The sequence below is a fragment of the Poeciliopsis prolifica genome, unplaced genomic scaffold, assembly GCF_027474105.1.
Source record: "Poeciliopsis prolifica strain line A6 unplaced genomic scaffold, Auburn_PproV2 SCAFFOLD013, whole genome shotgun sequence".
In the NCBI taxonomy this organism is placed as follows: Eukaryota; Metazoa; Chordata; class Actinopteri; order Cyprinodontiformes; family Poeciliidae; genus Poeciliopsis; species Poeciliopsis prolifica.
Genome location: NW_026562388.1, coordinates 6,938,096 through 6,951,378, shown reverse-complemented (window position 1 = coordinate 6,951,378; position 13,283 = coordinate 6,938,096). Strand labels below are relative to the sequence as shown.

The 13,283-nt window shown below is 39.2% G+C and overlaps 1 protein-coding gene across 5 annotated transcripts in view; it reads left to right on the top strand.

Annotated features, from left to right (window-relative positions):
• daam2 (dishevelled associated activator of morphogenesis 2) overlaps window positions 1-13,283 on the top strand; it is a 99,721-nt gene that overhangs the window by 70,307 nt on the left and 16,131 nt on the right. For 2 of the 5 annotated variants that reach the window (XM_055038098.1, XM_055038099.1), the window contains exons 6-16: window positions 2,901-3,234; window positions 4,510-4,620; window positions 4,905-5,008; window positions 5,095-5,161; window positions 5,250-5,367; window positions 5,476-5,614; window positions 8,480-8,538; window positions 8,626-8,810; window positions 9,412-9,717; window positions 10,309-10,416; window positions 11,764-11,793. In XM_055038098.1, coding sequence (XP_054894073.1) covers window positions 2,901-3,234; window positions 4,510-4,620; window positions 4,905-5,008; window positions 5,095-5,161; window positions 5,250-5,367; window positions 5,476-5,614; window positions 8,480-8,538; window positions 8,626-8,810; window positions 9,412-9,717; window positions 10,309-10,416; window positions 11,764-11,793 — 1,561 coding nt within the window. The remainder of the gene's footprint in view (window positions 1-2,900; window positions 3,235-4,509; window positions 4,621-4,904; window positions 5,009-5,094; window positions 5,162-5,249; window positions 5,368-5,475; window positions 5,615-8,479; window positions 8,539-8,625; window positions 8,811-9,411; window positions 9,718-10,308; window positions 10,417-11,763; window positions 11,794-13,283) is intronic. The other 3 variants (XM_055038100.1, XM_055038103.1, XM_055038102.1) reach the window with 3 other exon arrangements.

Here is a 13,283-nt window from a genome sequence, read left to right as displayed (position 1 = left end):
TATCCCTATAAACTCAGTCTGTCCATGGCTTGATATATTTTGCATACGTTTTCTGCAGATGTGCCCTTTGGCTGAGCCTTTAATCGTATTCTGTTTATGTCAGTTTTATGTGCATTGTCCTTTGTTCAGCCTCCATGTTACCTCAGTTAAACACCAGGCCTCACAAGAGAAAAGTATTTAAATGAAAGCTGTGCTGATATTACACGATATACAAAAACCTCCAGTCCAGGGTGCTGTAATTGGCACCTCTGACAGCCTTTCTTGGCCTCTTGTTCACATTCTTCCTTTCTAGTCAAATCAGTCCTGTTTGTGACTGAGTGTCCCTGGATGGGAGTGAGTGAGTGTTTGAGAGAGACTTTTAGGTGTGTGTGAATATGGTGGTAACATGAAGGGCAGCTGAAAGGCTCCAGGGAGCACATGATCACTTGAGTTTGTGCATTTGGGAGGGTTGGACTTGGATAACTGTGTGTGGCTGTGCCTCGAGGCAGACTGTCTGCCATTCTGGGGTCATTCTCGGTTCAAACAGGAAAACAGTTTTGGTACTGAAGCTGAAACCTCAAACAGAACGTTTAGCTGGACTCGGGTTCTGAATTTAAATTTTATTTTCCACCTCGTTCTGCTTATTAAGTGTATGAGATTTCAAGATAAGGTCAAAAGTCTGGAAGATCACTGATGAGCAAATCATTTGTATTAATTTTGCTAACAAATTAAAGCATTAAAAAATTATTTCATGCCTGGAAATGTTTTTTTTTTGTGACACTAAGCTGGAAGGTTGTCAATAAATTGTTAAAAGTAGTAAAAAAAAATTTAAGCACATTTAACCAAAACTTGATTCATTTAATTATTTTTTATGCCTTGTCAACTATACCTTTCTTTATCATGTTGTAACATCCAAATGACAAAAATAAATAAATGCAAATAAGAGTAGGAATGCATAGCACTCTTTACCTTCACTTGACAGATTGTCATTCAGTTGGATTGAAGTCCAGAATTTACAACAGTGGCAATCATCTCATTACAAATAAAACACACTATGTTCTATTTTATATATTTTTAAAGCCACTGTTGAATAATCTGAGCCTAGATTTAACTAATGCTTATTTTTAATTTTTTTTTTTCTGAAAAATGTGTGCGGATGAATTACTTTAAGTGCCATTCAGCAGTCCAAGTCAGCTCATATGCTGCATTAGCTGATCCCAGGTGAGGCTTAAAGTATGCAACACTTCTTCCAATTGGAAAGAAATGCAATAAGACCTTTACGCCAATCAGCTGAGTGTGAATGTCAGTTATAGGACGCAGGAGGTTCATTTATTTAAGAGCTCACTGGAGTAAAAAGAGACAACAGAAGATTAGACACGAATGAACCTCCCGTTGAAATCTCGCAAGCACATTTATGCTAATGTCTTGCATGGATAGATCGCACGAACATATGCATTAGTTTATGGTTCATAGTTTGGGTTTTGTGTGTATTTTCTGGCAAATGGTCGACAATTCGGCAGAGCGATTTGAAGCAGTCGGCATGCAGAGCCTTGAATCGCATCCATGCTTTTGATTTGAGGCTCCAAGAACAACAGCTCTCACCCTCTGCTTTCCATACATTAATCACAGGGATGTTCAGCCTAATTTCTCCTCAACTATGAAAGCTCTTCCAGAGAGAGCCCTCGGTTCATGAGCAGGCGAAGGACTATTCCAGCATGCTATCCAAACACTCCTCACAGATATCAAATGTGCAACTCTCATAGTTGGACCAGTTGTGTCTAGATGTAGCTCCCAGTGCCTGCTTTGAATTTAAATCAAGTCATATTTAATGCATGGGGTTTATCTGTCGCCACCTTGGTGCAGGACAAGGGCTGCTGCTTTTGTGCTCAGACAAAAATGTGTGGGAACTTCAAGACTTCAGTTCATTAAGAGTGGGTGATTTAATGTATACATATCGGTGTTCTCAATGAGGAGGAAATCACAAATATTGTGATTTCTGATCAGTGTTTTTACTGCTATCTAGACATCTGCTTGAGATCTCTTATTCATCTGTGGTGAGCAAAGGAGAAGCCTTTGCCTCAAAGTAAATACTATAAACTTTGTTTTTTTACATGTTTCTGCCAAAACAGCAGGAGGTGAGGAATTGGCGTTAAGCACGTAATTATAAACAATGTCCAAGATCTGCCACAAGTTGCGATAAATCATAACGTTCGGTGTCTTTCACTCTCCCCCTCCATGTCACGTCTGTCCTCTATGTCTCCCTCTCACAAACCTTCATTTGTCTGAAATAATTCATGAGGTCTATCAGGAATCTTATTGAGTGGGATGCTCATTTACAAAGTAGCCCACACTGTGCTCACTGGACGTGACATCCCTCAGTGTTTACATGTCCTGCTAGTCACTTTGCTCCTGTAGAGGTCATTGACTCACTGATTTCTAATTAGTTCAGCTAACAGCAGCTTTGAAGCGGAGAAGTGGCCAATCTTGAGGTTGTAAAGTTTTAAGAAGTCTTTGGTTTTTGCTTTGGTGGCTTTTTTGGTGTGGATTTCGGGTGCAGAGAAATGTGTTCAAGTAGAGTGAAGGAAAGATGTGGGTGTGTTTGGATGCAATGAAGAAGATCCATTGTGAATCTTCAACTTTACTGAAGCAAAATTAATTCTGTCAAACTGAAGAAATAAGCCAAGACATTGCAAGCAGTGGCGGTTTTGCGTGAAGCAAGTTTTTCGAATGAGTGGGATAGAAGATATTGATCCGTAGAATGACTGAAATGTCTCAGCAGCAAAGAGAAAAGCAAATGACAAACTGAATGTCATTGGAAGTCTAGACTCTACAGTTCATTATCTGTTCTTGGTGAGTCTGAGCTAATCTTTGCTTAGTTGCAGAACTTAATTTTCTATGCCTTTATTCTTCTGCTTCTTTAGGTTCGTCACACGATTCATCGAACTCGACGGACTCACCTGCCTGCTCAATTTCCTGCGCAGCATGGACTACGAGACGTCAGAGAGCCGCATACACACTTCAGTCATCGGCTGCATCAAGGCCCTGATGAACAACTCGCAGGGACGCGCTCACGTCTTGGCCCATCCGCAAAGTATCAACACCATCTCTCAGAGCCTGCGGACGGAGAACATTAAAACTAAAGTGGCGGTTCTGGAGATTCTCGGAGCCGTTTGCTTGGTGCCTGATGGACACAAGAAGGTGCTTCAGGCCATGGCGCATTACCAAAAATATGCTGCAGAGAGGACTCGATTCCAGGTGAGTAAAGCTGAGCTGAAATGATATTGCTCCTATTGTGGGTAATGTGCTGTAGATATTCTTAATTTCTTTAGATTTTACTTCCTTTCAGCCAGAATTTTTTATTTTAAATTTTTTTGGAATCTTTTGAAGTCGACATGGATATTAAATCTTTGTCTTTTCTTAACTGAAAATCAATGTTTTTATGGAACACTTTGACCTTCTCATGTCCATTGTTGATTTTCTTTACGGACCACAGCATATGACAGAAGAACAGTATTTAAAATGCTTCTGGCTTCCAATTGTGAGCAGTCCTTATATATTTTAAATCTGGAGCAAACAGTACTTCATCCAACCTTTCTGTTATCTGGTAACAGTTTTGCTCTCTCTCACTCTGTCACAGTCAATAAGAATTAGGAAAGTCTTCAGGCTTTCACAGTAAATGCTTCTTTCTCTTTACAGTTGATAATGACAGCAGATTGAGTCTTGCATCGTTCTGATGAGCTTGCTAAGTTTGAGTCTTTTTATTCTTTTGAAGAAACTTAGCTGTGCCAACATTGGCTAGATATTAATTCTGGACTCCAGTTATTTCCTAACACTCCAGGTTGGTGGTTTCACAAAACATTGACAGCAGCAATTCTTTCTGAATAGTCACATTTTCAGCAACCAAAGGTCAGTTTCCTTTTATTTTAGTCTAGTCTTTGCAACTCACAAAAACATTTGAAAAAACAAAAGACAAATTGCTTCAGACGAGTCTTCCACCTTGGAATTAAAATAGAAAGATATAAGTGATGACTCAAACCTCTAGCACATAAAAGTGGTACAAGCAAATTTCTCAAGATGCCTGCCTACATCACTGTGGTCATTTTAAATTTAGCTACTTGTGCAACTCAACTGGTTGTTCTTGGGTGAGGCACACAAGCCATTGAATTTAAAACTTGTCAAGGTCGCAAGGTATTGAGTGCTTTAGTAAGTGGTAAGACTGAGTCAACAACCACATCTTACACGTGCCCCTGGGGGGTCTGCAGTAAATTGTACCACGACAGACTAAACTAACACCCTGGGATCTGAATCATTGCAAGCTTTGTAGGCCTTTAAATGTCGGTTTGAGCTGTGATTAAACTTCTGAAGTAAGTTAGGATAAGTTAAAAAACTGATAGCAGTTACCGTGTGTCACCTACTTTTCCTTGATACTGTCAGCATAATATGGGTTCCTTAGCATGCCTTCATTACCACTTACCACAGTTTGAATCTGACTCTTTGACCTCTGAACTGCATTTATGCATTTATATCCAGACACTCCTCAATGAGCTGGACAGAAGCACTGGTCGCTACAGGGACGAAGTCAACTTGAAGACGGCAATCATGTCCTTCATCAACGCAGTGCTCAATGCTGGAGCTGGAGAGGTCTGGATGTGCTAACCAACGTTTTTGTGTTTCAGTTATTAGTGGTTTATTTCCCAAAATGATAAGATAAGCTTGAATCTGCTGTTAGACACTGTTTCTACATCTACTAGCAATAAGTTTCTTATAAATGAATAAATTCACATGGTTTTCTAGAACATTTTACAATTCCTGACTTCCTGTTTGTTAAATCGTTTTAACACTTTTAACATTAAATATTGCCAGATAATTTCTGACTAAGCAGTTGCAGGTATTTTGAATATTGTTGTACTGCTTGTTGCTTTCAGGACAACCTTGAGTTTCGTCTCCACTTGAGGTACGAATTCCTGATGTTGGGCATTCAGCCAGTTATTGATAAACTCCGAGAGCACGATAACGCCACTCTGGACAGGTGAGTGATCGTCTACTATTGTGCTGTTGGTGCTGCTTGCATTTCTAAAATGTATAAATCTCACAGTGTTTTGCTTCTTTTCCCAGACATTTGGACTTCTTTGAGATGGTGAGAAATGAGGATGACTCTGAGCTGGCCAAACGATTTGATATAGTGGGTTTCTCTTTTTTATATTAAAACATTTTATTCTAAAGTTAGGTCTGCGTTGGAAATAAAACATCTTCTTTTTTTTCTTTGTTAGTCCCATGTGGACACAAAGAGTGCTGGTGCCATGTTTGAGCTGATCAAGAAAAAACTGAGCCACACAGATTCCTACCCACATCTTCTCTCGATCCTTCAGCACTGCCTGCAGATGCCCTGTGAGTCAAAGAAAAAAGGGCCAAAATATCTTCAGTTCAGATTATCAGCTTCACTCTGGGTCCATTTAGTATCACAAATGTAAAACAAGACTTTTTCTTTGTGTTCAGATAAACGTGGAGGTTGCAGCTTGCAGCACTGGCAGCTTTTAGACAGGATCCTGCAGCAGATCGTCCTGCAGGACGAAAAGGGAGAGGACCCAGATGTCTCCCCACTCGATAACTTCAGTGTTAAGAACATTATTCGCATGTAAGTACTACTGTTCATTGGCGCTTTACAGTACTTCTCAACAATAAACTGTTAGCAAGGTTATTCCAATTTGACTCCAATTTGACGTTTACATTTGTTTTTGATCTATCAACTTCAAATAAGGCCAATAGACTTTATCAAGTCCTTCAGCGTAATTATATCTTTATCATAAAAAATTTATCAGATTGTTTTCTGCTGTTACTTGCACATCTATCTGATTATACTACAATAATAATAACAATAATACATTTATTTCAAGTCAACTGTTTGCCTATTTTTAAGTAGGCAACAGCATAACATTTCTGTATCAGTAATGTAGTTTATCAGTCTTATGCAATATTGTCATTATCTGAAAAATAATCAAAGCACTTTGAAATGCCTTGTTTCTGAAAATATGCTATGTAAATAAAATAACCTTACCTAAATGAACTGTAAGCCACAGTTATAAGAATGATTGAAAAAAAGAAAACATACCAATATGTGAACGCAATCTTTGTTCACACTTTGATTTTTTTTTTTTTTTCAAAGAGATTCTAAAGTAAAAGAACAAATGGCTTAGATTTGTGTTTTAAAGTTGTTGTTTTTTTTTTGTTTTTGTTTTTTGGCCAGTCATTACACTGTAAATAATTTATTTTTAGTACTTTCATCACACCATTTTCAAAGATTTATTTTATTCTGAACTTGCTCCTAGTCTTGATTGAATAATCAATACTAAGCTCAAAACCTGATAAAAACACCATAACGCAACAAAAAGAAACTAGAATAAAATCAACTTTGATAAGAATACTCCACTCCTTTCAGGGTTGATTAAATCTGTCTCTCTTTTGTGGTGCTTGTGTCGGGGGTTCGGTCTTCTCAGAGAAGAAGAGGCGATTTGAAGGCAACAGCAGGGGGCCGGTGGCCGACTCTGAGGAAGGTCCACTCAGAGCGCGGCTTGGGCATGAAAGCAAAAGCCTCAGATCAAAGGAAACGTTCTCTAATCGCATTAATAGTCTGTCTAAGTCCGTCATGTTGAGATGCAGTGAAACAAGCACCCCTCAGTAGTCAGGGAAGCAACAAGGAGGCGGCATCATTTTATTCAGGAGAAGCAAGAATTATAAATCGGTGGTTTGGATGTGTCGTTGTGGCTGTTGCTCAACAAGAATGCTTTCCGAAAGATCGTTAACATTTCCTGATGTCTGCGGTGGAGGTTTAATTGATTTCAGAGACTGACCTGATGTTGTTTTTTAGCTGATTTAATACATTTTGTTGGCAGTGTTAGATGATGATTTTTAGGCCCTTGTTCTATACATCACAACACCTCAGTTTCTTCTTCTGTCAGGCTTCCATTCCTGTTTTTTACCATCTGTCTTCTCCTTACTTTTGTTATGTTTAAACTGTGCTCCTGATCGGTGATTAATGTGTTTAGTCTCTGTGGTGAAAGCACCATAAAGCATGTAGCGTGGTTCACTTTTGGCCCCTGACAGCTCCTGCTTTGTTCACTAATTCAACCACCATTGTTTTTGCAATCATTTGAGTGCAATCCTTTCCAGGAGCGCACAGAAACCTTCATTTCTGCCCATCACTGATCCACCACATCGGTCAAACTCTACCCACTCACTTTACGCCTCAGCCAAAGTCTTATTGTGTGTTTCCATAAACTCTTTGAGAGTAATTTGCGCCTGCAAAAAAAGGGAATGTAAACAAATTGTTCCACATTGCGTCGTCTCGACAGTGAGAGGGTGAAAACATAAGGCTCGTGCCGTGAAAACTCAGAGGGAGAAGAGAGGCTTGTTGGAGCAACTGTTAAAACAACTGTCAGGAGAAGTCATTCATCATCTGCGGTCGGTGTGATGACGGAGAAGGACACGCGTGCAGGGCATAAAATTGAAGCATCGTAGAAATCAGGGTTTTCCACAGTAATGTAAAAGGTCTGCAGGTTAGACCTGCTGATGAAGAAGAGAAGATTTGTTTTTTTCATTCCTGGTGTGATTAGAGAAGAAAGGATTTCATGATCAAGCTGAGAAAGACCTTAATTTTATTAAGGAACATTTTGTTTCTAACTTGCTCAGCAAAAGCAGTTTAGTGTGAATCGGTTTCCCAAAGTACTGCAGTTACAGTGCCTTACAAAAGTTTTAATATTCCTCTTGTCTCATAGCCTCAAATTTTATGTTTTGATGGCGTTAATCATAATAAAACAACACAAACTAGTGCATTTTGTGTTGGCCAATGGCATAAAATACCAATCAATTACACTGAGGTATGTAGTTATGGGAGAATACATGAAAAAGGTTAAGGGTCATTGATGTATCTGTAGGGCACTGTTAGAATCTCAGTGTTTTTTTTCCCTTCTTATTTTGAAATATAATTTGCAATGTCTGATTATTGCTGCATGTTTATTCTCTCATCTCTAGCCAAGGCTACCACCGCTCCTCAAGGTTTCACTTTCCAATCTTTCATCATCCTTAATAATGTCATAAAATGTCCCGTTGCTAATCTTTAAGTTTATGTGTCTCATATCATTATCGCCACTGTCAACTCTGATATCTCACATAACATGACCTATTTCCAAGTGCAGCCAAGTCCCAGAGATAATACCTGAAAAAACAACAACAAAAAGAAAATATAACCTATTCAGCCCCGCAGGTTTTATCCCAGCACTAATGTTTTCCTTCCAAGCTTCAAACTGCTTCAACTCAGTCAATGCTGGTCAAATGATGTCATTAATAGGGAAGTCAAGGATTAGTGTCACTGATCAATAGCTTTTAAATCCAGTGATTAGATTACCTTGGACCGACCCTGCTTGACTCAGTTGAAATGCAGTTGACCCCGCGTGTGAGCACTCTTCTGCAAGCCTGTGCTTATTTGTGTCTGTCTGCTTCACAGGCTGGTCAATGAAAATGAGGTGAAATTGTGGCGAGAACAAGCCGAGAAGTTCAGGAAAGGTGAGGAGCTTGCGACCAGGCTGCATGGATTTTCTAAACAAAATCTGCATCAAGTGAACATCTTTATCCGTTCTTGTCAAACTGCAGACCATGCAGAGCTAATGGCTAAACTGGAGAGGAAAGAGAGGGAGTGTGAGACAAAGACCCAGGAGAAGGACGAGATGATGAAGACTCTGAACAAGATGAAGGACAAGCTGCAACGTGAGGGCGTGGAACTGCGTTCGGCCAGAGAGCAAGTCCTGGACTTGTCGTCGCGCATCAATGACTTTGCAGTAAGAACTTATGTTTTATTGGTTCTTGACAGCTGCACTGATCAGGCTTTTCCTGAATATCTCGGCAGAAGAATTGTGATGTTGTCCCCATGTTTGCCATGCATGTATGTTTGATTGTCACTTAAAATGTCTGAAAGTAAATGGTGCTACTACTTTTATAGGCTGAAAATGGCAAGATGTTTTTATTACAATCGCTTCATTGAATATAAAAAAATGCAAATGTATTGTATGAAGTAAGTAAAAAAAATTAATGCTGCTACCAGTCTCTGGACTACTAATCAACTCCCTTCTAATCTTGCAATTGGATATAAGTTTACAAACATTACATAAATACCCCCCTTAAAAATGATAAACAGTTATTTGCTTTGTAAGCATTTAATACAGTTATGTTTTGACTGTTCATGAAACATTACAAAACTGGCTTGTTAACCGTTTTATAAGTCCTTCATAACTGCAGTATTACTGTAAGTTAAGATTTAACTTTTGTGTTTAATGATAACTAGAATATTTTTACTGTAAATAAAAGTTTTAATTCCATTTCCACCTGGAAGAAATAATGGTTTTATTCAAAATATTTAACTTCTGTCCATTCATCTTTCAGCAGGGCAGCAGTGTTTCCATGCTGCCTCCCCCTCCGCCTCCTGGAGCACCAGTGCCTCCACCTCCTCTACCTATGTCAGGCAGCTTTCCTCCACCACCACCTCCACTGCCGTTCAGCTGCCCACCGCCACCCCCACCGCCTCCTCCGCCAGGGGCACCTCCTCCTCCACCTGGAGCGCCTCCTCTTTTTGGAGCGCCACCTCCTCCCATCCCCTCTTCATTCAACTCCATGAACATGATGCGGTCAAAGTCCATTCCTCAGCCTTCTCATCCACTAAAGTCCTTCAACTGGAGCAAATTAGGAGAGGTGAGACGAGACGTCCTTAAAAGTTCTGTAGTAATGTGCAAACACTGACATGTATACTTTAAAAAGACTCACCATTGATGAAAACATCTCAGATTTGCTCATTTCACACCCAACTTTTGAGTTGTGAATTTGTGCTGTCTACTCTTGGAGGTGTGGTGGTGCCCAATGCATCAGTTGGACATTTTATCCCCACTTGACCACTGAAAATTTTACATTTTGTTCTGTTCATGGTCTCGAATAAGTAAATGATATTGTATACCTGAATCTGCCTAGAGGAATTTTGGTTCATCACAGTTCTTTCATATTTCATAAGATTTAAGAGGCCTGTACTGGGACCAGAAACAAAATAAACAGAAAGGAGCATAGTGCAAAGTTGTCCTTTTAAATAATGTATATTTGTGTTCATGAATTGATTTGATATGAACGTTATTACACATGCTTATCTCCATAATTTATGAAAATACTTAACTGCAATGATAAGTAGACTGATGCGCTGTTTTTACAAATTCATCTAGTTAGTCCTTGAAATAAAGTAGCGGTTTGTTTTGTAGTTGGAGTGAAAGCAATAACGCCCTCCTGTGTTTTTTCCAGAATATGATCAACGGCACCATCTGGAATGAAATTGATGACCTGAGGGCGTTCAAGATTCTGGACCTGAAGGACATAGAGAAGATGTTCTCAGCATATCAGAGACAGCAGGTTTGGATTTGTTTGTGGGTTATAAATACCTGATTACACTTATGCTTGTGTGTGTGCTGAAAGCTGAGTATGTGTTGGTATGCGTGAGCATGCGGATGTTTCAGAACGACTCTTTTATAGTGTAAACAGTCCAGCTTCAGGCCTACAGGAGCAGCTGTTGGCTGCTAAATGGGTCATTGCAGCTTCTGCTGGTGCCTGCAAAACTGGTGTGAGAGCCAACGACAGGTCTTGAATCAAGGTCATTACTGAACCCATAAGGAGTCACCATACAAGAAAACACAAAACCTGTTACTGAGATGTAGTGAAAATAAACAGATTTATTGATTAAATCATTCTGAAACTGAAAACAAACGAACTGAAAGCATAAGTGGTATATCTCTTGGGAATAAGTCAAACCATGCATAGCAATCACTCTCCTCTCTGCTGGGGATTAATTGTACTCTTTTCATTCCATAACACAATGTACAGTTGCACAAACTGTACCTTATATCACAGATATATTCTCCACTTAAGTGGCTTTAAGTGGAGGATTAATTTGTTCTAATTGATTTCAAGTAATCACAGTTTAAAGTGAGGTCTTTAAGATTCCATTAAAGAGCATTAAATCATCTCCACTGAGGCATCGCCATTGTTGAGTTAATGCATTTTACAGCAGTCGGACAGTTACAATCACAGTGTCTCCTTGCAAGCTCTTATTAAAGAGGAATGGGTCATTTGGGGTTGTTGCTGACAGTGATATACTGCAGGTATTTATTTGTGCAGAGCAGGTTTTTATTGGCACTGGCCGTTGCCTAAATGCTGATCCCAGTGGATGCAGTCGCATAAAAACCCAACGTCTTCCTGACTTTGACAGCCTAGTTCCCGTTTGGAAAGAGCCAAATTTAATTTAAATTTCACTGGGCAGTAATGCTGTGTTTATACATGACATACTTTTGTTTTAGAGCTTTTCATTGCTCTTTCTGTCAAAATGGTATTTTATTTACACTTGCACTCTGTAGAATTGTCTGCCACAGTCGTATTTCATCGTCCTGTTTTTCCATGTCAGACTGATGTAGATGCAGTCAAAATTAAAACCACCAAGGCATCCATGGCCAGTTTAAGAAGACAAAATCCGAACTAGAAAACTATTTGTGTTAATCTCTCAGCCTTTTATGTAGCTCTTTTGAACCCTGGACAACTTGAAGTACTTAGCATTGTTACGCTCACAAAAGCTTTCCAGCTTCAGCTTGTAGTTTGCACATAGTATTAGTAGTTCTTTGCTTTTGCCTTTCCGGCCTTCAGTGCTAATCTTTGCATGTGTTCTCAATTTTTTTTATTTGTCCCTGCTTTCTCCGGCTGCCTGGGCAGGACCTGCTAACTAACCAATCCTTCAAACAGGTGAGTTAAAAATCTTTGAGCTTCTTGACCTCAGTGGTTATCCACTATTACTGCTTTCATCACCTTGCCTTCTGCCTCACAGCGGCCAGGCAAACAGCAGTCAGCTTTACATATTGAATTTGTTATTTTTTGTGATGTTTTTTTTCTCTCAAAATTTTGATTTTCATGTAAAACCAAGTGTCTTGCTGAAGTTGCGAATCATCCTTTGCTAATAAAATCTACACGAATAATTGATCATCATTACGAGTCACATCTAAAAGTCAAGGTTTTGATAGTTTGCTAGCTACCAAAACCTTGACTTTTTGGTAGTTAAAAGGTTCCACTTCCACAATCTTGAAGTGGAAAGACTTAGAAACAACCCAAGACAATATATTGTTGGACCCCTTTAATTTGGGAAAGTTCACAAGGCCATTTTAAAACTATTTGAAATCTGTAATTCAGCAGAGAAAATATTTGCAAGTGAAAATATTTAAAGCATCTACCAAACTCCTAGAAGTGGAAAACCCCATAAAATGTAGTTTTAGCAATAAAGTCTGACTTCGGAGAGTCGGATTTCTGAAGTCTTTGGACTGACCTTAGGACCAAACTGGAGAATTTTGGCCATAATGCAAAATACTATTTGGAGAAAACCAAATATAGCTAATAAGCACAAAGACTTCATCCCACATATAAAGCACGTTGCTGGAGGGGTGATCATTTTTACTTCCTTTGCAGCAGGACCTGGGCATTTTTCATTTGTCAACTTGACCACAAACACTAAAATAATCTAGAATCAGATGTGAAGTCATATGTCTGGAATGCGAAGCTCATCCTAGACTGGATGACATAATCAGTGAAAGAACGCTGTAAAAAGGAAACAGGACCGAAGTTCTTCTACAAAATTGTGTAAATCTGTGAAATTCATGCAGAAGAATAGCAAAAAGTTACTAAAGGTGGTTTTATAAACTAAACTTGGCTACTTTTTAGCCTTTGTGGATAGATGCAATACATGTAGAACCTGGTAAAAGAATAGATCTGTTTCCTGGTGTGTAGAAACTTTGCTGTTAAAAACCTGCTATTTTTGAATTAGCAACATTGTGATTCACAGTTTACCACTAAAAGCAAAATGTTTTATGTTCCAATATGACTTTAACAAACAATGCAATAATTTATTTTACATTTTTGATTTAACCTCCATAATTACGGAGTTATATTTCTTCACCTCGTACAGTCCTTTAGCTATTACAATCAGACAAGTACACCATTAAGACATTCTGCTTGAAAGTTCAAAGCACACCACCTCGTATTTCAGCTGATGTCACTTTGTGACCAATTGAAAAGTTCAACATTTTAGTCAGTCGTATCAGCGCCTATAAGGCGAACAGTCTGGCAGAGTTGGCGCTCGTCTGTGAGCCACGAGAGAGAGCTTTGAACGGTTTCAGTGGATGGGAGTTGTCCACCTAACCTGCTGCCAACCCCGTGCAGCTGCCAAACACCCCGGGTCAGCACGG